General features: G+C 42.7%; 1 protein-coding gene across 2 annotated transcripts; it reads left to right on the top strand.

Annotated features, from left to right (window-relative positions):
• The first annotated feature begins 2418 nt into the window (after nt 1-2418).
• LOC130387783 (uncharacterized) lies at nt 2419-24760 on the top strand. Of its 2 annotated transcripts, XM_056597046.1 has the most exons (4): nt 2419-4405; nt 4866-4978; nt 5189-5274; nt 22214-24760. In XM_056597046.1, the coding sequence occupies exons 1-4, from the start codon at nt 4205-4207 to the stop codon at nt 22303-22305; spliced, it is 492 nt and encodes a 163-aa protein (XP_056453021.1). In that variant the 5' UTR covers nt 2419-4204; the 3' UTR covers nt 22306-24760. The 2 variants fall into 2 exon arrangements, with proteins under 2 accessions (XP_056453021.1, XP_056453020.1); XM_056597045.1 differs by lacking the exon at nt 22214-24760 and having other exon boundaries at nt 5189-8567.

Here is a 24760-nt window from a genome sequence, read left to right as displayed (position 1 = left end):
CTATCTATCTATCTATCTATCTATCTATCTATCTATCTATCTATCTATCTATCTATCTATCTATCTATCTATCTATCTATCTATCTATCTATCTATCTATCTATCTATCTATCTATCTATCTATCTATCTATCTATCTATCTATCTATCTATCTATCTATCTATCTATCTATCTATCTATCTATCTATCTATCTATCTATCTATCTATCTATCTATCTATCTATCTATCTATCTATCTATCTATCTATCTATCTATCTATCTATCTATCTATCTATCTATCTATCTATCTATCTATCTATCTATCTATCTATCTATCTATCTATCTATCTATCTATCTATCTATCTATCTATCTATCTATCTATCTATCTATCTATCTATCTATCTATCTATCTATCTATCTATCTATCTATCTATCTATCTATCTATCTATCTATCTATCTATCTATCTATCTATCTATCTATCTATCTATCTATCTATCTATCTATCTATCTATCTATCTATCTATCTATCTATCTATCTATCTATCTATCTATCTATCTATCTATCTATCTATCTATCTATCTATCTATCTATCTATCTCTCTCTCTCTCTCTCCTTGAGCCTCCCGAAATGTTTTGCGATTTTGATGTCCCCCCTCCCCCGTGCCGACTCTTTTAGTTGTTGTATTTTTCTAATGTTTTGTGTGTATGCCATGTGTGACTGTAGGTTACTGCTGCCTGTCTTGGCCAGGTCACTTGAAGAGATGTTTAATCTCAATGACATATTATTCTGGTAAATAAATAAATAATATAAACATCTTAAAATCTCACGTCAGTTGGCCAATGTACATCCAATGCAATTTGATATGCATGCATAGTATACTACACTTTCCACTGAACATTTACCCCTGTAACCTATTTGCTAATTTTATAATGTAATCAAATGCTCACACACTAGCTGCTTTCAGACACACATTTTGCGGATGCAACATAAAATATAATGCATAATTTTAGCAACATTGCGGTTCATTGATGATTGCGATGGTTCTTCCCGTTCTGCCTCCATTTTGTCTATGGTCAATCTGATGCTGCGGCTATGGGCGCATCCTTATTGGGGCTGCACCAATACATTTCTCTCGCATGCAGTCAATTAATCAGTTGCGGTAAAACTCAAAAAGTACATCAGGCGGCTGTAATTAAATAGAAACAAGCTCATAAAAAATCAGTCCTCAAATAAAAATTTGCCTCCCAACCCCTAACAGCCCTTGTGGATGTTGCCCTCACCCAAGACCATTATGACCCCTTCCAGCCCCTACCCATGCTTCACTGCTCCTGAGGTAGCACAAAGGAGCAAAGTCTGGACCGAGTCCTGGAGTTGATAATTGAACAGGAGGGACAGAAAGGGTTTAAGTCTGATAATGATATGATCATATCATTATCAATCAGTAATATGAAAATGCTGTTCTTAAAACAAAACTAAGTATTTAATCATTGGGCTGTTCTGCAGGCTTCACAACAGGGGGTTGCACTCATCTAATGTATCTCGATCATATCACCTTTACACAATGTTTTAGGCAACCTAGTTTGACTTGCAATAGTGTCATAAAATGTATCTGTGCCCCGACCCCTCCCCTGCACACAAATCAGCTTAAACAGTATCATGCTAGGATAGGTTCAAGGTTCAATATTGTTGTCTTAAAGGTTGGGTACGCGATTTGCGAAACGCCAGCAGATTTTGAAAATACACAACTCAAATGGTCCTACCCCCTCTCCTTCAACGCTGACTCTGACTCCACCCATTCCAAGTACCTGGACGCGCAATCATGCACGAGCGCGAACAGAGATGCGCGAGAGCGAGCCAGGCTAGCGTAGGTTTTCGTTTAACAACATGGCACTACATTCAGCTGTAAATTGCACCCAGTACCGCGGGAAGTAGGGGTTTTGGGGGTGCTGCAACACCCCCTGTCCGAGGCCCTGTCTTATCACAGAAAACGATCATTTCTAAAAACCAAAGTGGAGATTTCTGAAAACGCCGGTTATGTGTTGTCGTATCAACGGGGAGAAACGGGATTTTAGGTTCTGAAGCGTCACATTATGCACCAGGAAATGCTTAACGTCATGTGAGCGTCCGCTGTACCGTATTGGTCCGAATATAAACACAAACCCCATTGTAATACGACCTATATTTGGAAAAAAGATTTGAAGACCAGGGGCCGTATTCACAAAGCATTTTATCTTACCGCTAGGAGTGCTCCTAACTCGCGCTAAAACATTTTACGTAGGAGTTTTTTCTTAAAAGTTATTCACAAAGCCGCTGAGACCTACTCTTACTAAGGATAAATCACAAAGAGTGAACTAAGAGTGACGCGCCGTTGCTATGGATTACGTCAATTCTCGTGCACGAGTTTAGAAGCTGTCAGTTCGGTGATTGGTTGTTCAGACGAGCCAACTGAATCACCGAAAAACAAGGAAATAGCCTAGGCTAGAAATTAATTCCTATTAAGTAGTTATAGTGCAGTTAGCAGAATACACGCATGATGACAATTTTGTGCAGACCACGATAATGACGTTGTAGCCTGCACGTACAAGAGAGAGAGAAAGCAAACAATAAAAATACGTAAAATCTAAAAGAAAATAAATGTTACGAACTACCCAAGTGTTGACTGATTTGTGCCAAGGTGTTTACTTAAAATGTGTTTTCAAAGTGATCCCTAAATGCCTGTCCACTCGGTTCCACACGGCCAAATTCCTTGTAATGTTGATCGCCATCATCATCATCGTCTGGCTGTGGAATGTTCCTCCGCTTGCAGAGGTTGTGTAGAATGGCACATACAGTGATTACTGTGCTTGCCCTCTCTGGGGTGAGGCGTATTTCGCCGTGGAGGACATGAAACCGACGTTTCATCTGCCCAATTCCTCTCTCCACAACATTTCGTGTATGTTTGTGTGCTCGCAAAGAGCCAATACGATGTGTTTTACGCATAGGACTAAGCGTAATCTGCGTAATCACTTATATTTAACTGTGCTCCCGGTTGTGGATTGAGGTAGGGTGTCTAGAGCCACGTCTTGCATGGATAGTCACTGTCACCCAGCAAGTGACACCCAACTGGTACATCTCAAAAAGCTGCCTCAGACCGCTCACCATTAAAATGCGCGAATCATGGGTAGCTGAAGATCCAGGCCACTTTGCAACAACATCCAGTAGGCTATGTTAAAATTTGCATCAAAAACAACCTGCGTGTTGATGGAATGCACTTTCTTCCTATTGACGAACACGTCCTCGTCTTTTGATGGCGCAATTATTTTTTATTTTTTATAAGTTATATATATTTTTTTATAACTTATAATTTTTATAGCATTTTATTTCGGGACTAATCGGATTATTCCTGTTAGTCGGGGATGTTATTGCATCGCGCATTAACTCCACAATAAGTTGAATACCCTAACATTTCGTCTCGCAGGCATTTTAAGATTCTTTGTGAATAGGTCTTATGAGTTAGGAGTCCTCTTGAGGACTTTTAAGCTCTCCTAGACTTAGGTGCTACTTTGAGTCCAAAAATACTTTGTGAATTGCTCTTAGTGAAAAAAGTTAGGAGTCCTAAATTTAAGAGTGACACGCCCATTATTTTTAGGAGTTACTCCTAAATTCGCCAGTTAGGACCTACTTTTAGCCCTAAGATCCTTTGTGAATACGGCCCCAGATCTTGATTTCATGAATAAATAAATTGTATTAATTGAAATAATATACGAAAATAAAAAGGCATAGAATAAAACACTGCATTGCCACTAAACAGTAGTGCAAATAGGCCGTACTGATGTGTACACCAAAGACTTCCTGACACTCCTCTGCCCCGCTGTGTTCGCTCTGGCTGTGGTCGCTCCGAACTGTTTCGGCCCGTGGCAAAGCGAGTCATCCTCGCTGCTGTCCAAGGCATGTTGAGACGCAGCATTTATTTAATGCTCATATGTCCTAGTGCTGAAAAAAGGTTACATGAAAAAGTGTGAGGGTAGCGGTGGTGCGCTAAACTTGTTCTGTGAGCAGCTGGATGTGAACCATGGTGTGAAGGAAGTGAACACAACGATCGATTTTCAACTGTGCGCGCATGCACTGGTGTAATTGACCTTTCGCAAAACCCCGCCCCCAAACGGTCATTGTCCAATCATACATCCTAGCAACCGTTACTATGTAAACAAGGTCCGACAAACAAAGTCCGACAAGCAAAATGGTGAAGCGATGTGCCTATGGCGTATGTAAATCGGACAGTAGGTACCCCAAGAGTTTGGCTGGGGGAGTCGTGTTCTTTCCTTTTCCAAAGCCGAAAACACAACAGGAGCGATGCCTACGATGGATCAAACAGTGTGGAAGGCCCCACTCCCAGCTAAATGTCACGAAAATAAACAAGCATGCATACGTCTGCTCCAAGGTAAGGCTAGGCTAGACTAACGCCATAGTGATAGCTAGCTAATAATACTGGATATCAAAGTTATGGTTACTATTAGCAAATATTGTATACTACTAGTTAGTGGTGCAACGGTTCACGGATTTCCCGTGATCCGTACGGATCAACCCTCACGGTTCGGGACGCAAGTGATCCGCGGATCGGCTGATAATTTTTTTTTTTTATCAGCAGTCTTGTTATCTTTATTGTTGTTGTTGATCCGAAAATGATCCGACCCGTGACTCAAAAACCGTGACCCGATCCGAACCGTGAGATTTGTGATCGGTTGCACCCCTATTACTAGTATATCATTGCCAGAAAGTTACCCTCTAAGCTTAGCTAGCCCTAGCGTTACGTAACGTTATGTTTCGTCAGTTTACATCAAAGTTGAACATAGCGTCCCAACAGGCAATTTAAACTTATTTTGTTTTCATCTTTCATGTAGCATTTTGTGAATGGACAGCCCACCCCTGAGTATCCCGACCCTGTACTTGCTGTACAAGTGTCGAACCAGACTAGGGAGCAGCTCGGAGGCTGTCGAAAGCCACCCCAAAAACGGTAAGCCTAAATTACATGTCAATAATATTTGATTTGAAGTGCAGTATATAACTCTATATTTAACCTGTTAGTACATGTCATATAGCCTAACGTTACTGTTACTGTAAATAATAACATGTTATTGACTCGCTGGTTAAATAAAGGTTAATGATGATGATATACAATATAATAGAAACAAAGTACTGTAAATTCATGTCCCAATCTATACAGATGCAGATTAAGTGTGCAGGATGCCTCTGGCTCCACCTCCAGCACTGATGATGCAGACGAGACTCGACAGTATATTGTTGACAGTGGTGAGTGATAAGCCTTTTTCAAGTTAATACTGGCGTAACAGGAGTGGAATAGACTGCCCAATCCCATTACCTCTGTATTGTGTTGAATGATAGAATAGGCAGCAAGATGTTTCAGACAGTGAATAAGTTCCTTTATTGGCACTTTCATTCTCTGTTCAGAGGTCAAAACAAACAAGAAGAACAAAGAAACAAGAGAACAAAATAAGAGTCCATACATACATACAGTAAGACGATCACGGATTTATCTCACTGGTATGTAACATAGTAGTCAAAGAAAAATGCATCAAGCTTGCTCTTCATCTCTTCCCATTTTGCAACATCAAATTGTATTCTTTCTAGGTGGTAATCTTCCTCACATTTAACAAAAAAATCACACCATGACATACCCGTGAGCCCAAGCTGCCCCATTATTTGATAATGATGGGCATGACACTCTTTTAGTTTATAGCGTCCATCTGCCTGCTTGCAAAGGTAAGGACACTCTGTAAAGCTGTTCTTGGATGGGCACTTAATTTCTAAAAGCCCATAGCTTGGGCTTTCACTCCCTCCTCTCTCTATCACCTTACGGTCAGGTGAAGTACCAAGGTGTGGGGCATCAGGATTTACAACAAAACCACATGGATACACTAGATTACCTGTGAGCTTCGTGTACTGTGTTGCTGCTATGGGCTCTTGTTCTACACCTCTTTTCATGGCCTTAGTTTGTACTGATGCGGCACTCTTTAAGAAGAAGAAATTAGAAGAAGAAAACAACAACATGAAATTGAAATTGTCTTTAAAGGAAACTGAAATAGAAAGGCTGAAAGCACAAATTAGCACACTTAAAAAGAAAACTCTAACACCTGAACTACTTGAAAGCAGTGAAATCCCTAAAATGTTGGAATACAGTACTGGGTTTACATATGATCGATTCAACCAACTGTGCACAATATTTGGCATCCCAAATGATCCACACACCACTCAAATAAATGTGCCCTTAAACTACAAGCGCAATGATTGGCAAGTTGCTGAGATGCCCCTCCGTAGCCAGTTGCTGTTTGTTTTAATGAAACTCCGCAACAACGAAGACCTAAAGAACCTTGCCTTTAGATTTAATATAACCACGCAAACAGCAAGTACTATTTTCAATTCCTGGATTCATTATATGTTTGACGTATTAGGTGAATTACCAATTTGGCCTCACAGAGATGTCATTGCACAAAACATGCCAGAAACCTACAAAGCAGACTACCCATCCACATTTGCAATATTAGATTGTACAGAGCTGAAAATCGAAAGGCCAACGTCACTGGTGTTGCAAAGCCAGAGCTTTTCAAACTACAAAAGCACAAACACCCTAAAATCGCTAGTTGCCTGTGACCCCCGTGGTGCTGTGATTTTTTCATCTGCCCTCTTCACAGGATCCATGTCCGATAAGGAGATAGTCAGGCAATGTGGTATCATCCCGTTACTAGAGCAACTTATAGAGAGTGGCTATTTGCAAAGAGGGGATGGCATAATGGCTGATAAGGGCTTCTTGATCGAGGAAGAGATGCGAGCAGTCGGACTGCAGTTAAACCTGCCACCGTTTTCGAGATTTAAGAGGCAAATGCCCGCTGGAGATGTGCTGGTGACAAAGCGCATTGCAAAGCACAGGGTGCACGTAGAGAGGGCCATCGGTAAAATAAAAAAGTTCAAGATGGTGTCAGACAAAATTCCTAATACAAGGTTAGGGATTATAAATCACATCTGGTATGTGGTGAGCATGCTTTCAAACTTCCAGCCACACATACTTAAGTAAGGGACAGTCTGGGACAGTCGTAGCATCACATGGCAACAAATACAAAGTATTACTACATGACATTATTACTGCTTTAACCTGTTATTTTTACTCACCACTGTGGGGCATTTTGTCAGCCTGAGCTGTGGAAGGTGCTATAGAAATCCTTGTTTCATGTTTTTATGTGTAGGTGTATATAATATGTCAAATTTTAATGAAATGAATATGTCAAATTTTAATGAAACTTTAATAAAATCTCACCCGGTGGCTTAGACCGCACCCCACTGCATACTTCCTGCCTCCAACTTCTACCTCAGGTGCAGTTTCATCAGCAATGTAGCTTATAGGTGCATCTGACATCTCCCTCAGTAGACCATACACTGCTGTCCCTAACTCTTTCCTTTAACAAATACATTCAGAGTATTATTGTCTATCATGTTACACAGTACACAGGAATATGTTCAGAACAGTGTGACTGATGGTGTTGCTGTAGAGTACATGGAAAGTAAAATACTTACTTATTGTGGATATAGCTGGACATGATGGGTTTCCGCTTGCGGTTGACTTTGGCCTTGGCTACCACCACACTGCTCACAGGTTGTTATTTTTTTACCCCTGGCTTTGTGCCACTGCTGAGGCTGGCTTGTGGAGGAGATGTCATTATGTCTGGCACGGCACAGGTCCAGGGTGTACATAAGGCCCACAATGTGAGAGCAAAAACCTGGTGAACTGATTTAAGCCAGAAGTAGCATTAGGTGTTTGTTTTGGAAATGCTATTTGCAGTGACTATGAATTGCTTATGTCAACCAGCCTTATGACAATAATGTTACTAGCTAGTTACTGCAATATTAGAGTGCCTTGACATGTAACCTTACATCCATGTTGTAACAACATATTGTAACAAGCTAGACTCTGATGACGTTGCTTCTTGCTAGAAAGGATAGTTGAAAGGATGTTGACTAGCTATCTAACTAATTTAAATATTTCAGACAACATCCTCCTGAAGTATACAAGTGTCCTGAACTTACCCGGCAGTGCAAGAGCATAACTGGTCCAAAAGGCTGTGCTCGTTGCATGTGAGGTAGAGATCATGGGGTTTCTCCGATTTTGCCATTGACCGGTACGCTTTCGCCTCGACAGTCGTAGTGTCCCCTTCTTTGTTTATTTTAATGTTTTTAATGTATCCCTCCACCGCATACTGTAACCCCTTTTGCCTCGATCTGGAGGATATCGCACAAGTATTGCTCCAAAAAGAGTCACTGACACGCACCGCTATATTTTTCCCCGACATGACACTGTGTTGACACTCCGTCGGCGTCAAGAAGCTTGTCGGGCTAGCAACGGTAACTAAGGGGGGCGGGGCTTTTGCGAAAGGTCAATTGAGCTGCGCTGCTATATATCTTTTTTATCAATGTGACGAGTTGCGAGTCTAGTGCAGGCCGGGTTTTTTTTTCCAGCACCCCCTGCTGAGAATACGTTCTCGCGGCTATGGTTGCACCAGATGTTATAAACATTAAACGGTCACATAAATCATTACTATTTTTAGAAAATGTATCTTTGTTTCATATAATTGTATTGGAAGTCCTGGTTTTCACTAGGGTTGCCGCGGTGTGGACATTTTCACACCGAGTAATACACTCGTCTCAACACCGGTATTACCGAGTATAAACGGTATAAACTTTGAAACTAGGTCAACCGCCACACAAGCATCGGTTTTTAGACCCTTCTCGTCCTTCAGTTGCCGCCAACGTTCAAAAGCAGCGCCTAGGATTATTCTTGATTTCAGTTTTTCTCTTTCAGCGTTTTTATTATCAATTACTCTCTGAAAAAGAGTTTTCCTTCTCTTTGCGGTGGTGGTGGTGGTGGTGGGGATTGTGGCGTCTTGTCTGCCATGGAAATTGTCTTCTACTGCTAGGTCCAAATGTGGATTAACTAGTTCCAGTAGATACCGCAGGATAACAACAAACAGGAGCTTGCTCTGGGTCACGAGCTCTTGGTCACGAGTACTGCACGAAGGGGTCGGGCGCGGGGGAGGGGGGGAGGGGGAGTGCTCTACGACCGTTTGATTGACGTACTTACTGTCCAATGAAACTCGGTGGCAATGGAAATGATTGGCTGGAGTTTTTCGAGCCCTGCCCGTTCCACAGATGATTGACAAGTTTAATTTTCATGTCAGTACTTCTAACTCAGTGGCTGTAAGCGGGTTATGATAAGGATTTCAAGTAATTTTGCAAAAATGGCCAAAAAAGCGAATCACCTACGCAACCTTTAATTAACTTACATTATTTATAAAAGATTACAAAAGAACAACACTCAGCATAACAATTGTTTACTTTTTGTAATAAGAGAGTGAGTGAGTGAATGTGTCTGTATCAAGCAGCCTCCCAGGTTGGCAGCCAGATTTTCCCGCTGGGAAAAAAAATGGGGAAGAGATGGTTGGTGAGAAAGACAATCATGAATAATCACTTGACAATCAAAGCTGCAATGTTTACACTGTAACCTGTATTCCAATTTAATTAGGTATTCCAGTTTAGATTAACCATTGTCATAACATTGTAACGACCAATGAAATATCTGAATAATCCACAGTATGGAAATAAAAGGAGGACAAGGAGTCCCGCCGGGGAGGGGGGTCATTTTGCGATTGCTCATTTGCGTAATCGAGCAATTGCTCAAAAAATACATTTCAAAGTGGACCGGCCCACCGGGAGACCGCCCGATCCTCCCGATCCCCAGCCTCTGCTGCAGAGCGAATTAAAATCGGCGGCAGAACGGCCTGGGGGTCTAACATCATAATATATATAAACTATAAATGCATTTCACATTAATCGCAATTATTACACGGGTCTTCTCAATGCCATGGACCGCTCCGTTCACTTGCATCGGCCCTTCACAACTTCCGGCTGTGAATTATATTTGATAATTCACCGTTATCATTGAAAAATCTTGGGTTACCTGTCTCAGGTTCAACACCAGTCTCTGACCCCTCGTTGGTGGTGGTGGTAGGGGGTGGCTGGTCTCTGCAAAAGGTGTACACACATAGAATATTTACTATGATAATAATGTACTATAATAATAATAATATGCTGCTTAAGCACATTCTCACCAAAAAATATGAAAGATGACAAAGCATTGCTAACCACACCTTGTTGTTGCATTGGGTCTTCAACGGACTCGAAATCTAAAATGTAAATGGACTATCCTTGACCCTGTGGCAAATCAGTAGCTGTGTCTGATGGCACTTTCTTTCCTGAAAGCAACACAAAGAATTTAGAATTAGGTCATAATGTGAAAGGTAGGAGTGATGCAAAGTAAACATACATCTGTCATAATCCTTTTTTTGTACATTTGGTTATTTGATGTAATTACATTTTTACAGTCTCCTACATTTTTCAGAATTGGGGTTGTTTAGAAACGTTATAATAATAATAATAATAATACATAGGTTTTACATAGCGCTTTTCTCGGTACCCAAAGACGCTTTACAAAAACACAAAACAAAAAGGATACAAATGGACAGTACAATACATACATGCATACATACAAATACTCCAAAACAACAATACAGAGAAAGATAGGACAATAAGAAAGAGAGAGGGTGAAAAAAGATTTGTCAGGTGTTGTAAGTGATGTTGAAGAGATGGGTTTTGAGATGACTTTTGAAAGACGGCAGTGAATCAGAGTTACGGATGGCCAGAGCCCTGTTTCAGGTAGCTGGTTTTGAGGCAACCCCGAGTTTGTTCGCTCTGAGTTAGTGGAAACTCTGGGTTTTCCGTTTCAGGTAGCAGGTTCAGCGCAACCGAGAGTTAGTTGCTGCGGCAACATACGCCGTGGACCTAACCTGCTCGGGAGGTGGTTAGACCTACTCTGAGTTTGTTGTCTATAAGGCTGAAGGCAGCTCTCCGACAGAAGGAAGTGTTAGAAATGGCATGTCCTTTTCTACGAGAGCCTGTGGACGTAGAGGCTGCGATCCTCAGAAGGAATCTCCGTGAGGAACGATTATTAAGACCCCGGTTGGATATAGGCCTACTTTATTTTCCTGATAATTTTCTTCACGAGCGCTATCGTTTTTCAGCGCAATCTATCATTTATTTAGACCACCTTCTCAGCCCCCATGTTAACTGTCAAACGCACCGGGGGCATGCTTTAAGTTTATTTTTTTATTTTTTATCGCAATTAACGCATGTGCAGAATGATCCGTCCCGTGCATCCCACCCGCTCTGTACTACAGTCACTTCAACGTTGTGGCTTTCCCATGATCAGAGTAGCTGACTAACCACGGACCTATAACTGCTGCAAGTCAAGAAACTCATTTTAAGAATGCAAGGCAGAAAATACCCTGGTACAGCTTTTAACCAGATGCTGTTCTTCTCTACATGCACATGCTCAGCATAATCGTCTGCATTGTTCACTGAAGTAAAACCCTTTGAGTAAACTGTTCAACAAATAACTTGTCACACCACAGCCCGTGTTCTAATAAAGACAATCTACTTATTATGAGGATTTTTTTATTTCCTGAAAGCACAAAAAAAAAAATGTTTTTAGAGCAGGGAACAGTATCCCAGTTTGCACCTCACCCACTTATAACTTATGTTCCAAAATTTGGATCTCCAAAGCATCCTTTTGCATCTTTTGAATTGTTACAATTGCATGGAGGTTGGTGAGGGCATCTGGTTGAAGTAGGGCGATGACGCCATCAGTAACTGGAAGAAGATGATTAGACAGTGCAATTATTACTTGAGCCAGAATATTGCCCCATCTAATTTGCAACGAGCTTGGTTGCGTGTACATATTTAATTATTTTGAATAACCAACCTCTTATACTGTAAAGGCACTTCTATCCCGGGGGGTGGGGGGGATCAGAGGAGCTCCCCCCAGGGATGCCCTCAGCCACAGGACGCATACTCTGTTGGCTGAGGGCCATCTCCTCAGCCTCTGTGAGGGCTGCAGGTGGTGGACCCCCTCCAGTCTGCCGGACCTCTGCATTTTTTCGATTTGCTAACATGGAGGAAAATGTTTCCCTAATATTCAGTAAGCGCTATTTTGAAGACACATATATATTTATAATGCATTTTGCCTAGGTGTAGCCTTCTAATATATCTAAATCCTATTAAATATTGGCAGTGTTGGGGTGGCTGGGAAATGTACTACTTACATTTACTGCTTAAATATAGTATACAAATATATAATACATGTTGAACATAGCTGTTAAATTAGGTAGAGCAGGCAAAACAGCACAATTGATTTGATTTCAATTAAACATTAGTTTACCTGTTTAAACTATTTTTGTACTTCATTTGCTGCCAAGTCCTCGTGGGGCAACTCGGGGTTGCGTAAATTGACACACACACACACACACACACACACACAATTTACATATTGAATAAGTGGAAGATATTAAACTTTCCTCTTATTTTATTTTATTTTACTAATTTATTTGACTCACGCATTGACTTGTTCAGCTATTTCCTGCCAAGCTCTCTCTCGCTGCCGCGGCGGTATTGCTTTTTTTTGTTAAAATGGGTAACTGCTCGGCATACACGTTCATTAGAATTTCCAATTCCGTGGGGGAAAAGTAAGTGGATCTACGCTTTTGGTCCATGTTTGATCATGTTATCAGAGATCCATTGATGATGGCTCTTTATAGTCAACAGGCACGCCCCCAACCCAGAGTGAACATACTCAGAGTTGATTAACCCAACGCTGATCACCTGTTCTGAAACCGAAAACCCAGAGTTGCTTTTCAACCCTGAACTCTGAGTCAACCAACTCAGAGCGCAGGATTAAACTCAGAGTATGTTAAACCAGCTACCTGAAACAGGCCTCAGGGGGATGGAGTTCCAGAGGGTAGGGGCGGCAATGGCAAAGGTTATAATGCAAGTAAATGTGGAATTACCTTCAACAATTAAGCTGTAAATGTCCTTAATGTTATCGAAACATTTCCTTTCCCCGACACTTGAAATAAGCCCCTCTGGTAGGAGCATCTTTGCCTCCTTCTTCGGATATTCCAGAAGGAGGATGGGCCTCGAGCCCACTGAATTCAGCTTCTCGACCTGAAAAAAAAAGAACTTTAAAAACAATAATGAATTGTGCCAAAGATATATGGAGATATCAGTACTTTTCAATTGCAACTCAGAGGCACACTTTTACTTATAGAAGAGCTGATGTTGACGCCACATTCTGAACCTAACATTAGTACTATGGTAATGTTACTTACCAGAATGACAGCATCATCGAAAAGGTGTGAGGTGACATGGTTTCTTTTTATGTTGGCCACCCAGGTATCTTTTTCATGTCGAAACTTGGCTGTGAACATGGGGCGTACTTTGAAGCCATTATAAATGGGGGCCTGACATGCAGCGCATGCCTTCTTTAAACCTCCTCTTGCCATTGTTTTAGTTATGCTGTAAACATAAACAGGAAAAGCATAATTAGAATTACCCTTTTATAAAAATGACAAATTCCTTAATGGTTAAGCGAGATTTAACCATAAAACACTTTCAGTCTTTCAACTCCTAGGGAGTGCGTAGGGAACCAAGTACCTGAGGGGGGCACCAAAAATTTAGGTTTGTAATTTTTTTTATAATAATACATTAATGAATTAAAAAAATATGTAAATTAGTTATGAAGAGTCCTACCGTAGTTTGTTCTTAATTGTATAACATATCACTCAATTTCGGCAAATTAGATGTTTTTACCTAATATATAAAAAGGGGCTCTCCTCCTCCAGCTAGACCTGGAAAGTCAGATCTAGATCTAGCTACCATGAGACAACTGAGAAAAACTAGCCTACATATTTGCAACACCATAACAGATTGAAACTAACTTTCACGATGCACCCTAAATGATGCAAAAAAATAGTTAGGTAGGCTTATGACAACAACTTTGGTGTTTTGAAGAAATTAACATTGCACATTACACATGGTGTAGATACTTACTTACCGATCGTGTAACTGTGAAGCTGCAAAGTGGCGAAGTCACGCCACTTCCGGTAGAGCCCATCGGACCCAAGCCAAGCCCATGGCCAAGCCCCCAGAAACAGTGCAATTTTCCGGAATCCAACAGTGCAGGTGCAATACCAGGCCACGCCTGGTATTGCACCTGCTTCAGCGGGCTGTGGACGGGTCCGTCATTTCATGTGGCTCAGAAGTAGATATCGCCGTTCACACCAATACAAGTGGGGAACAGGAATGTGTCTCGGCAAAAAAATGTCTGGATATCAATCAAAGGCTCATAATAACCTTCATGCCATGTCCTAAAAATATAAATGGAATTTCTTCCATTTCTTGTGTTCAATGTTCAATGTGTTATATAGATGGTAGGGTAACAACCTTAAATAATACAGTCAATGTCCCGCTCAATATCATTTCATATGTCATTGTCTATTTTTCGAAAATAAAGATAGTTAAAAAAAAAAAAAGCCTCGTAAATGTGCAATGATAAACTGCTCCAACAGTGGAAACGGATCGTCCTTTTTTTCGTTTCCCAAGGACAGAATAAGGGAACCTTCTTGCTTGCTCCTGTATGAATGGTCCTAGGCTACCTAAGGCTGCACCTGGTAGGGAAAATTGCACTGGAGCCTGGGTAAAATCAAGTTAAGCGCTATAGACATTCTCTAAAGCAGGCTTCTCCAATCGGCGGACCGCGGTCCGGGTCCGGACCAAGTGACGGTCCTATCCGGACCCATGACCAATTTAAAAAAAGAAAACATTTTTTTTATGATTTCACTATACAAAGCATGATTATTTTAGTCAAATCATTTCTCACTGAAATACAAATTGAAAGGCAGAATAGTCTGTAGTACAGCATAAAAACAGCAAAAAGCAATGATCTTCACAGAGCGAACATCATGCACTCACCGAACTCCCCCCCTCCCTCCGTCTGTCACGGCATGTGCGTGATAGCGTCACTCAAAAAATAGCTAATCAAATTTTTTGTTTACCGGAAGAGCGATTTGGAATGAGAAAATGGCTTGCTCGAAAATAAGGAAATTTGACCCCTAAAACAGACATTTTAAAGATGAATGGACTGACCAATACATGTTCATTCTCCCGCAAGGCAGTACAAAACCTTTGTTGTGTATTTTATGTGTCGAAACAGTGGCGCTGATAAAAAGCAGGAATATTAAGCGGCATTACTGATCCAAACACGGATCCTTCGAGGAAAAGTATCCCCAGAAGTCAGAAAGATGAGCGTGGTAAATATCCGAGTTGAGAGCTCAGTATGAGAGGTCTACGAGTGTCTTCACACACTCATTTACAGGCCAGCAACGTGCAAATGAATGCTCACTTAAGATCGGATGGATTTTGGGGCAACATAAAAAAACTTTCAGTGACACGACTGTTGTGAAGGAGTGCTTGAATGCCGCTGCCGAGACGTTACCTTGAAGGTAAACAAAGGGATGAATTGTGTGAAAAAATAAAGCAAATCCCAATGTGAGCTGCAACGACAACCAGAAAATCTTGATAATTGATAAGTCTTCAGATGTAACGGATAATGCCCAGCTTTTGGTTTAAGTGTGATAGTTTTATCAAGACAAGAAAGAGATCTGTGCGGACCTGTAACACCACTTGAGACACTGTTTTGCATACTTGAAATGAAGGCCTAATGCTCTTTTTTTGTGTTTATTTGAAATGTAGGCCTGGTGTACCTGTTTTGCTTACTTGAAATGTAGGCCTAATGCACTTTGTGTTTATTTGAAGTGTAGGCCTAGTGTTCCTGTTCGTCTTACTTCACATGTAGGCCTTACCCGGGGATTCCACCGGACGCGTTACGGCAACATTACGGCTGCGGCACGTCTTGGCCGCGACTTTGCCCTGCTTGCATTTCCACCGGGTGCGTTACGGCAGCGCATCGTGCGTTGCGAGCCAGCCGTATTCACGCAAGATCACGAGATCACGCGATAATCCTAAACATAATGTACTCAACTTCCACTCCCAAAACGACTGCAATTAAATGCCACGCTTTGTCCTTCCGGCCATTGCCCTTATAAAAAGGATGATTTGGTACATAAATGACATTGTAATAGGCTACATGAGCTGAGTATTGTGTTTTATTTTGAAAATTGACCGGATGCTCTATGGCTTTTACTTTTTCACTTCCTGCCCTGCTCGATCTGCTCTGTTGAAATTGACGCGGTTCAGCAACGGCTTGCGGCAAAAATAGAAATGCTACGGAATGATAGCGCTGCGGCACGGCGAGCCGCTCCTGGGACGTTGCTGAGACGTTCCGCAGCCGCGCCCGGTGGAAATGGTCTCATTGATTAGAGTGGAACCTATCTCCTGGGGTCAAGACGTGCCGCAGCCGTAACGTTGCCGTAACGCGTCCGGTGGAATCAAGCCTTTATGCACTTTTTATGTTTACTTGAATTGTAGGCCTAATGTACCTGTTTTGTTTACTTTAAATGTTAATATGCGTTACTTTGTCTTACTAGTTTTTCATGGTTAAAAGTAAGCTATTTGGAAATTGAAAATAAATACATCTGAAATTATAAGGTAATATGCCGTTGATTGTAATTGACAAAAGAAGGCTATTAGGACGTGGTAGGTTCGGACCTTTCTTGGAAGGAATTGTTAGTAACTGGACCTTGTTCAATTTTAATTGAAGACCCCTGCTCTAAAGTGTTGAGACTCAAGCACTTAACTTACCTTAACCGATTGTTCCATACAAATTGTTTGTTAACGATTTATCAACTTCAACATCTGCTATTACTGTAGTTTTTTTTTGTAGGACTTACTAGGTCATGGGCTAATGACCTTGCACATAGGGAAAACCATCTACACCACTTGTCATTGATTTCTATGCATTCACTGATCTTTACAGATGGGTTTGCTTTAAGCCATCGAATTAATTTCTCTGCCCTGCAACCAGTGATGCGGGCCACTTTTTTCAGTAACAAGTAATTATGCGTTACTATTTCCAAACCAGTAATCAGATTAAAGTTACTCATCAAAGACAATCTGCGTTAAAAAAATTTAACCGGATCGCCGATTGGCGTTGAGAGCGATGGAGTGGTGTGTATGTGTGTGTGTCTGTCTGTCTGTCTGTTTGTGTGAGAGTGCGTGTGCGTTACGCTTCGTGCCCACTGCACCGTCAGTCAACGGACGTGGGAAGCAAGCCCCCAGGAACACTGCATACTTCCGCAATCCCCCAGTGCTCAGCGGCCAAGCCTGGTATTGCAGCTGTTTAAGCGGGCTGTGGACGGGTCCCTCAAATCATGGGACCCAGAAGTAGATATCTCCGTTCACACTCCCCCACGTTCACTTGGGGAACAGGAATGTGTCTCCGCAAAAAATGTCTGGATATCAATCAAAGGCTCATAATAACCTTCATGCCATGTCCTAAAAAAAATGTTTTTTCTTTTCAAAACGCCACCTCAAGCGTTTTATTAGCAGTTATCTCAAATTATTTTTTGCTGGGAAAGAGGGGTATGCAGCTGAAAGGAGTCGTAGTGAAACAAATGGCATCCGAGAGGGCCTAGTTCAGTGCTCCGTTAACGTGTCCGATTTTTGGACTGGTTCATCTGCTGCTCAATAACTCTCACGGTCCCCTGCTTGCGATCATTGTGATTCATCATGTATTGATCCATTTATTCAAAAGATCCAAAGACAAAGAACAGATGCATTACGGTATCATTTTATATTGTTGTTGGACCGGAGTGGGGGGATGGGCATGCGTTCTATATTTCTGCATCCGGTACGTCATGAAATAGGGCGTAGCCATAGACCCATGATGCGGAAGCATATCGCTCCTTGATGTTGCCCTGCGCCACTGAGCAGTTTACATAGGAATGAATAGGCGCCATTTTGGAATCCGTTGTCCATTCTATAATACGTCCATGGTGGGAAGGCGTGGCTGACGGATGGGGGAGTAGTCTTTGCAGAGGCATCCGTCAGCCAATCAAATCGCTTCCCGCTAACAACAACAAAGCCGGGTTCTTCCCGCTTCTTCCTGCTTGTTGTGTTGTCATTGCAAGATGGATCCCGTTGTAGCAAGGAGGGTGTTTGTTCAGGTTGCTGGTGCTTTGGTCCACCGACGTGGAAAGCATGTGCATCGGCGTTGGTGGTGTAGAATGTTGGTGTATTTTAGTGTCTCTCGATTGTTCACATTTCTAGTCTAGGAACAGGCAAGGGCCTCTCATACTGATACAAGGTGTTCTGCCATTGTTATGTTCAACAAGGTTGAACCGACCTGGTCCTCCGGGACATAGCCAGGGCCAGGGGCCTTATCAGTGCGAGAGTGCGTCTGTTCTCTTGTTATTCATATATCCCCTTTTTGTATAATACTCGCCCCAACCCTTTGGTTCGACGAGTAGAGGGTTTCGACAGCCAAGGAACAAGTCATCGACCACCGGGTCCACTATAGATTATTCAACCTAAGTCTGTATCTCGCTGTATTCCTGGAAAATAAACCATCTATTCAACCCTCTAATCCAACCTGTCAAGCTGCTTTGATTTCGACTTCAAGAATTACTACTACGACTGAAAATACGGTAAGGATACTTTTTTTTTTAATGATCACACGACTAGCGTTTCCATACAGCTCATTGGTGTGCACATACTGCTAGGCTATAGAAAAGGTGCCCATTTCCATCCACGGTGTTTGCATAAAATGACCTAATTAGGGAAGACATTTACCCATCTATAGCCATAGTAGTGTGCAGAGTGTTCCTGGTAAATCTCAGGTTTTGTGGTTGAGCTATTGTGGTAGAAATTAAGGAGTATATTCTATGGTAAACCATGATTATTATGAGGTCTGTGTGTCTAATAGTGGAGAAACACACGGGGCCTGGGTGTCTGGGTTCAGAACAGATGGTGGGGCCCCTAAAAGGAGCAGGAAGCGGGGTTAAGGCATGCTGTTAGCCTAGTGTCTTGGGCTATCTTTGTTGACCATTTGTTGACCATTTGCTGACTGTTCAGGTTAAGATGAATTTATGACTGAACAGAGGCAGACACCTCAAGGAGAAGCCGCTCAGTTTGTGTGTATAAAGAGAAGCTGGAATCGATGTTCAACCAGTACTCTATAGACCTACTCAGGCTGTTGTCGTTGTTGTTTTTCTGCACGATAAAGTCTTTTGTCAATTCTTGCTCCGGACCCCTCGTTTTCATTTTACTCTCTCTCTCTCTTGAATTAGTCTAAGTGTTATATATCTCAGTTAATCCACTACACTATCTGTAAACAATCTAGTCATATTAGTTGTGGATGTCACATGGATGTGACATGGGATTATTTATGTATCAATGAAGAGTGTTTCAGATGAATGTGTTCAGTCATAAAGCCTTTCTATGAACATGGTATGCATGCAACCATGTATGAATAATAAATATAACTAAGCTGTCATGACTCATGCCCTGTATATTTTAAAGTATATTTGAAGTATATTCTTTAATGCTTTCTTTGTTAGGTATCTTGCCAATGGCGATTCCTTTCACACGATTGGCTTCAGCTATCGTGTGGGCACTTCGTCAGTGTGTAGGAGGAGATGTCTGTTCCCACGAGGGCGGACTGGAGCACCATGGCCGAGCAGTTTGAGTGGCGCTGGAACTTCCCGAACTGCATCGGAGCGATTGATGGGAAGCATGTTGTGATACAAGCTCCAGTTAACTCTGGCACCTTGTATCACAATTACAAGGGCACCTTCTCCCTGGTCCTCCTCGCCATAGTGGACGCCGACTACCTGTTCCGGGTTGTGGATGTTGGAGGCTACGGCAGGACGAGTGACAGCGGCTCCCTCCGTAACTCCGCGTTTGGGGAAGCTCTTCGTGATGGCACCCTTGACCTCCCTCCCGCCCGTGTCCTCTCCGGCGCAGAGCAGCGGGGGCCACTTCCTCACGTGTTTGTGGGGGATGAGGCGTTCCCACTCATGACCCACCTGCTGCGGCCATTCCCTGGACAACATCACACTCTGGAGAAGCGAGTGTTTAACTACCGCCTCAGCCGGGCTCGTCTGGTAGTGGAATGTGCCTTCGGGATCTTGGCATCTAGGTGGCGCATGTACCGGCGCGTGATTGGCACCAGTCCTGAGGTAGCTGAGGTGTGAGTGAGGGCCACCTGTGTGCTGCACAACTTTCTTGAGAGGAAAAAGCTGCAGGGGAGAAGACACGGGGTGGAACCGAACATCGAGCCATCGACTGATCTTGAAGCCCTGCGTGATGCACCCAGGATGGGCTCCAACAACGCCACCAGACTGACCATCCAGATGCGATCCAGACCTACTGTGCGTTCTTCAACGAGGAGGGTGCAGTGCCATGGCAGCCAAGAGCCTAGCAACACAAAGGCTCTTCAACCAAACAGCTCTTTAAAGAGCTACCCATATCTTAAGAAAAGAAGCATATTCCAACTACACCTGCGTATACATTGTACATTTGCTCAAGGTTAAGTTTAAAAAGTAAATGTAATAATACCATAACAAATATAACCACTCACTCACTCACTCACTCACTGTCATTCTCTCGAACCTCCCTAACCTGTAGCGCCGCCATATCCGTCCTGGAAACAATTTGGTACACCTCGTACCGCACCATGGCTCTACTGGGACTGGAGAGCCTTCTCATAGCGGGGAGGGGTGACCTAAAAAAAATCTCGTCCTCAGAGGGGGGCTGTAGCTGCGGCTGTGGATGCGGCTGCGAGGCAAGTGTAGCCAGTGCCTCCATTAATGCAAGCATGCCCTGCTCAAAAGAGGACATCTCAGGCCTACGTCTCTTTCTACCCCTGCCCTCTTCTGGGGGCTGCACACGCCACTGGCTCCTACCCACAGGTCCGCTGCTGGGGCCGTGGCTGGGGCTGTGGCTGCCTCATCTACCATTGCTGCTAGTGCTGGGGGTGACAGCGCACCTGCCTCTTCATGTGAACCACTTCCATGCTCCTCTGTCACCGCCACCACCGACACGGGGATGGGTTCCGATGCTGGAGGTTGGAGGTGGTCCCTCTATCTTGGAGGAATGGCGCTAGGAAGCCCATCACCCCCATGTACCTCCATACAGGCTGCTTCTCACTGGCCCCTGCCCCACTCCTATGGGCTTCCTTCTCCTTCATCCTCTCCCTCCGATATCTGTCCCTGAGGGATCTCCACCTCTTCACACATTCAGGCACTATAAATAAATATATATATGAAATAGAATTATTGATCACATTACAATCTACCTCATTCTTTTCATTATTATTTTCTGTAAAGACTTGAACATTTATGTCTATGTACTCTTTATAATCTATGTAGCAGTAGCTATGCTGTAGCTGCTATGTTACGTTTTTGGATTCTGCATGCACAGTCCAAATCAAATTAATAAATACAGGGATATTGTTTCCAAAACGCATATGTATACAGAAAGTGCATGTTTAAACATGTGTCAGCAATTGCAACTATACATTCTAGGTAGCAGTTAATTTAATATTTTGGACGATGCTAATGCTGGACCATGCATGCTGTATTGCTAGCAGTCATTCACTGATTCATTTGAAAAGTAGTACATACATCGAAAATAATCAGAAAAGAAATACATATTACCTGTTTCCCCCACCTCCAATGACGCATCTTCCCATGCCCGATCTTTGAGTGTGGTGTCCCTGTAGGTGTACATGGACTGGTCGTATAAAATGGGGCGAGAACAACGGCGATATGAGTTTGTCCTCCATTTTTTAATTAACTTCCCCGCCGCTTTCTCGCTTTCCAGGATCGTCAGAGCCCGAGTCGCGTCACGGTGCTTAAATTTGCATACGCGATCTGATTGGATGACGGATCCGTCGTTGCCACGAGGCGTAACCCTACATGCCCACTGCACCGTCAGTCAATGGACGTGGGAAGGCGTCTTTGCAGAGGCATCCGTCAGCCAATCAAATCGCTTCGCCGGGTTCTTCCCGCTTCTTCCTGCTTGTTGCGATGCAAGATGACCCGCTTTCCTGCTTTCCAGTATCGTCAGAGCCCGAGTCGCATCACAGTGCTTTTTTTGCATACGCGAACTCATTGGATGACGGACGGATCCACAATGCATTGCGCGTCCGTCCCCATTCAAAGTCAATGGGGATCAGTCAACGGACGGAGGTAGTGGGCACGAGGCGTTAGTCCCGACGCCCCGCCCTCAAGGGTAAAACCATCCGTTTGTCGATGGCCATGCGAATGACCATGTGTTTTTCCATGCATATGATTTGTTTACAATCATGTTAATTGTGATGTGCCTTTCCCAGGACGTGATTGGTTGCTGCATCGGAAAGCCGAGGATCCAGGAAGACAAATGACGGGCGAGCTCAACATTCGCGGCAGCTTGTCTCGGATTTGAATCTTGCCATTTAGGTCTTCAAATGCATAGTTTGTTACTTGATTGAGGCTCTTGTTAGCTACCAGGGAACTGGGCCAGGGTAAGGTTGTTGGAGGTTATCGAAAACCGACACGCAGTTACACCTTTGTTGAGAAAAACTAGGCACTGGGTTGCTGCTCCACTCGTGTATTTTGGGAGCTTCTCTTTGGTTACATTCATTCCTTTGATTTGGACAGCACCAAATGGTTATTTTCCTTTAGTAGTTTTGTTCACTCTGTTAGTGTCTAATTGATAACCCCACGCTCCGGGTTAAATAAAAAACTTAAGTTAGCCAACGACATCTGGTTTTATGTTGCCACCCTAGCGGGGGACGTAACAGTCTCCAAAGACTTCAATCTATCAGAGGCGAGTGTCGACCTTGACTCTCCAGAGTCCGTGCCACCAGTTGTTATTGGCGGCGGAATTAGTCCTGCGGTGCTGCGTGTGTGTGTTGTGCTGGAGTGACGGCAGCAGAGAGAGCGTGTGGGAGCCTCTACGTTATCACCAGAGAACTAAACCCACGGGGAGGTCCGAGCAGCTCGAGCGCTAGAACGCGCTGTTTACGTCACACACGTGGAGATGCGTCCGGTGATCGCCCCATAAAGCGCGCGTTGATATTTTGTCTACGCATTAAAAGTTGGCGAAAGCGGTTGAAAGCTGTGTGTCAGTGTGTGCACCCCAGGGCCATAGCACCAAATTCTAGGCCCTGTATACAAGAGGTACTGATGCCCCCTCCCGAATCCCCCCTACCAGGAGGGAGGGGCAAAAAGTTAGTTTTGGCAAAACCGGTTGTAATTTTTTTTTTTGAGGCGGCAGGGGTTGTTTTCGCAGCTAAATGTAACTAATAAAGTAACTTGTAATCTAACTTAGTTACTTTTAAATTCAAGTAATCAGTAAAGTAACTAAGTTACTATTTTAAGGAGCAACTAGTAATCAGTAATCAGATTACTTTTTCTAGGTAACTGTGGCAACACTGCCTGCAACACATTATAAGCTACACATGTTTGTTAAATGAGACACATGGTCTAGGTCTCATTGAAACAGTAATTATACAAACATTATACCAACATTGCAACAGGCAAGTTTATTCAAATAAGTAATAATATAATAAGAACAGTATAACTAGAACAGTAGAACAGTAACTAATAGTAAATAAACTAAAATATGAGAAATGATTTAACAACACTGAACATACTGAACAGAGGCAGGGAAAAAGGACAGAGGAAGAAGACGTTGTCACAGCATCAAGGTCCAACTGTAGAGATCAAGAAAGGAAGAGGCATGAGGAGGAGTACAACCAAACACTGTGCTCTCTAGGACATTGTTTACTGATGTAAACTAAGTTAATGCAGTCTTACAATTATGATTCAAATCCAGGTTCGTATTACAGGAGAAAGATAGATAATCAGCCGACAGCCAGCAGCCAGCCAGCTGATAGCAGCTAGCACTAAATAGAAATCAATAGCGATGTCGTTACTTAAAATAAAGCTTTATCATCGGCACTTGTGAGGATTAAAAAAAGCACTCTCTGAAAGTAGCATATGTAACAGTGTAAATAATAACTTGGCTTTAATGTTAAATTCCTGTCAAACTTGGGACTGCAGCAAAAGTTTTTTTTTGTGTATTTTGTTTTCTAAGTCCCCAGCGGAAGTTTGTTTCACGCTTAATTCTGGGCATTCAGCATTTTACTTATTTTGCTCAGAAGTAAAATGCTGTAACGCTGTGGGTAAGTTGCTGTTCTGTTCGCTCGGACATGAAGTCAGTTATAAATGAAAACTACGGTTCATATGATGTGTAAACTATCAGCATTTGTTGTATAACATGCTTGACTAATGAGTTATTTGTAAAACCAGTAATTTTGTTGCTTTGTGATGAATTGTTGCCGTAGTGTGGGCTGTGTGGGCTAGCTGCCAACATGTGCGAGGAATGTTTTAGCTAGTGTAGCCCTTTTACCCCTATAATAAAGAGGGCAGGGCCCTAGGTTCTTCTATCAATCTTAACAAGACTAGTTTTGATTTCCTATATTTAGTAACCATATAACAAGAGCATCCTTAATAAATATTGAACACTGAACATACACAATATCAACACTGAATTAGTAAGCAGCCAACAAAAAGGTAAGTAGTTGAACGTTTACTTATTTTAGAACAAAATATAAATACATGTGCATGTCACAGATACCATATCACAATAATCAATAACAAAATATCACAATACAGGCTATAAGTAATAATAACATCACTAAACTAAGCCGGCATAATATATAAAAGAAAACAATCCTGCACAAAAAGAAAACCTGTGGACCTCCGCATCTGGTGCGGAGGTCCACGGGAAAATCCCTTGTAGTAGCATCGCTAGCTGCGCTAGTTAGCAGGCCACTACTGTTCAGCTACTTGTCTTAATTAACTGACCGGGTCGTTAATGTGGACTGGTCCGG

This window comes from Gadus chalcogrammus, chromosome 8, assembly GCF_026213295.1.
Source record: "Gadus chalcogrammus isolate NIFS_2021 chromosome 8, NIFS_Gcha_1.0, whole genome shotgun sequence".
Classification (NCBI taxonomy): Eukaryota; Metazoa; Chordata; class Actinopteri; order Gadiformes; family Gadidae; genus Gadus; species Gadus chalcogrammus.
This window is presented reverse-complemented; position numbering and strand designations above follow the sequence as displayed.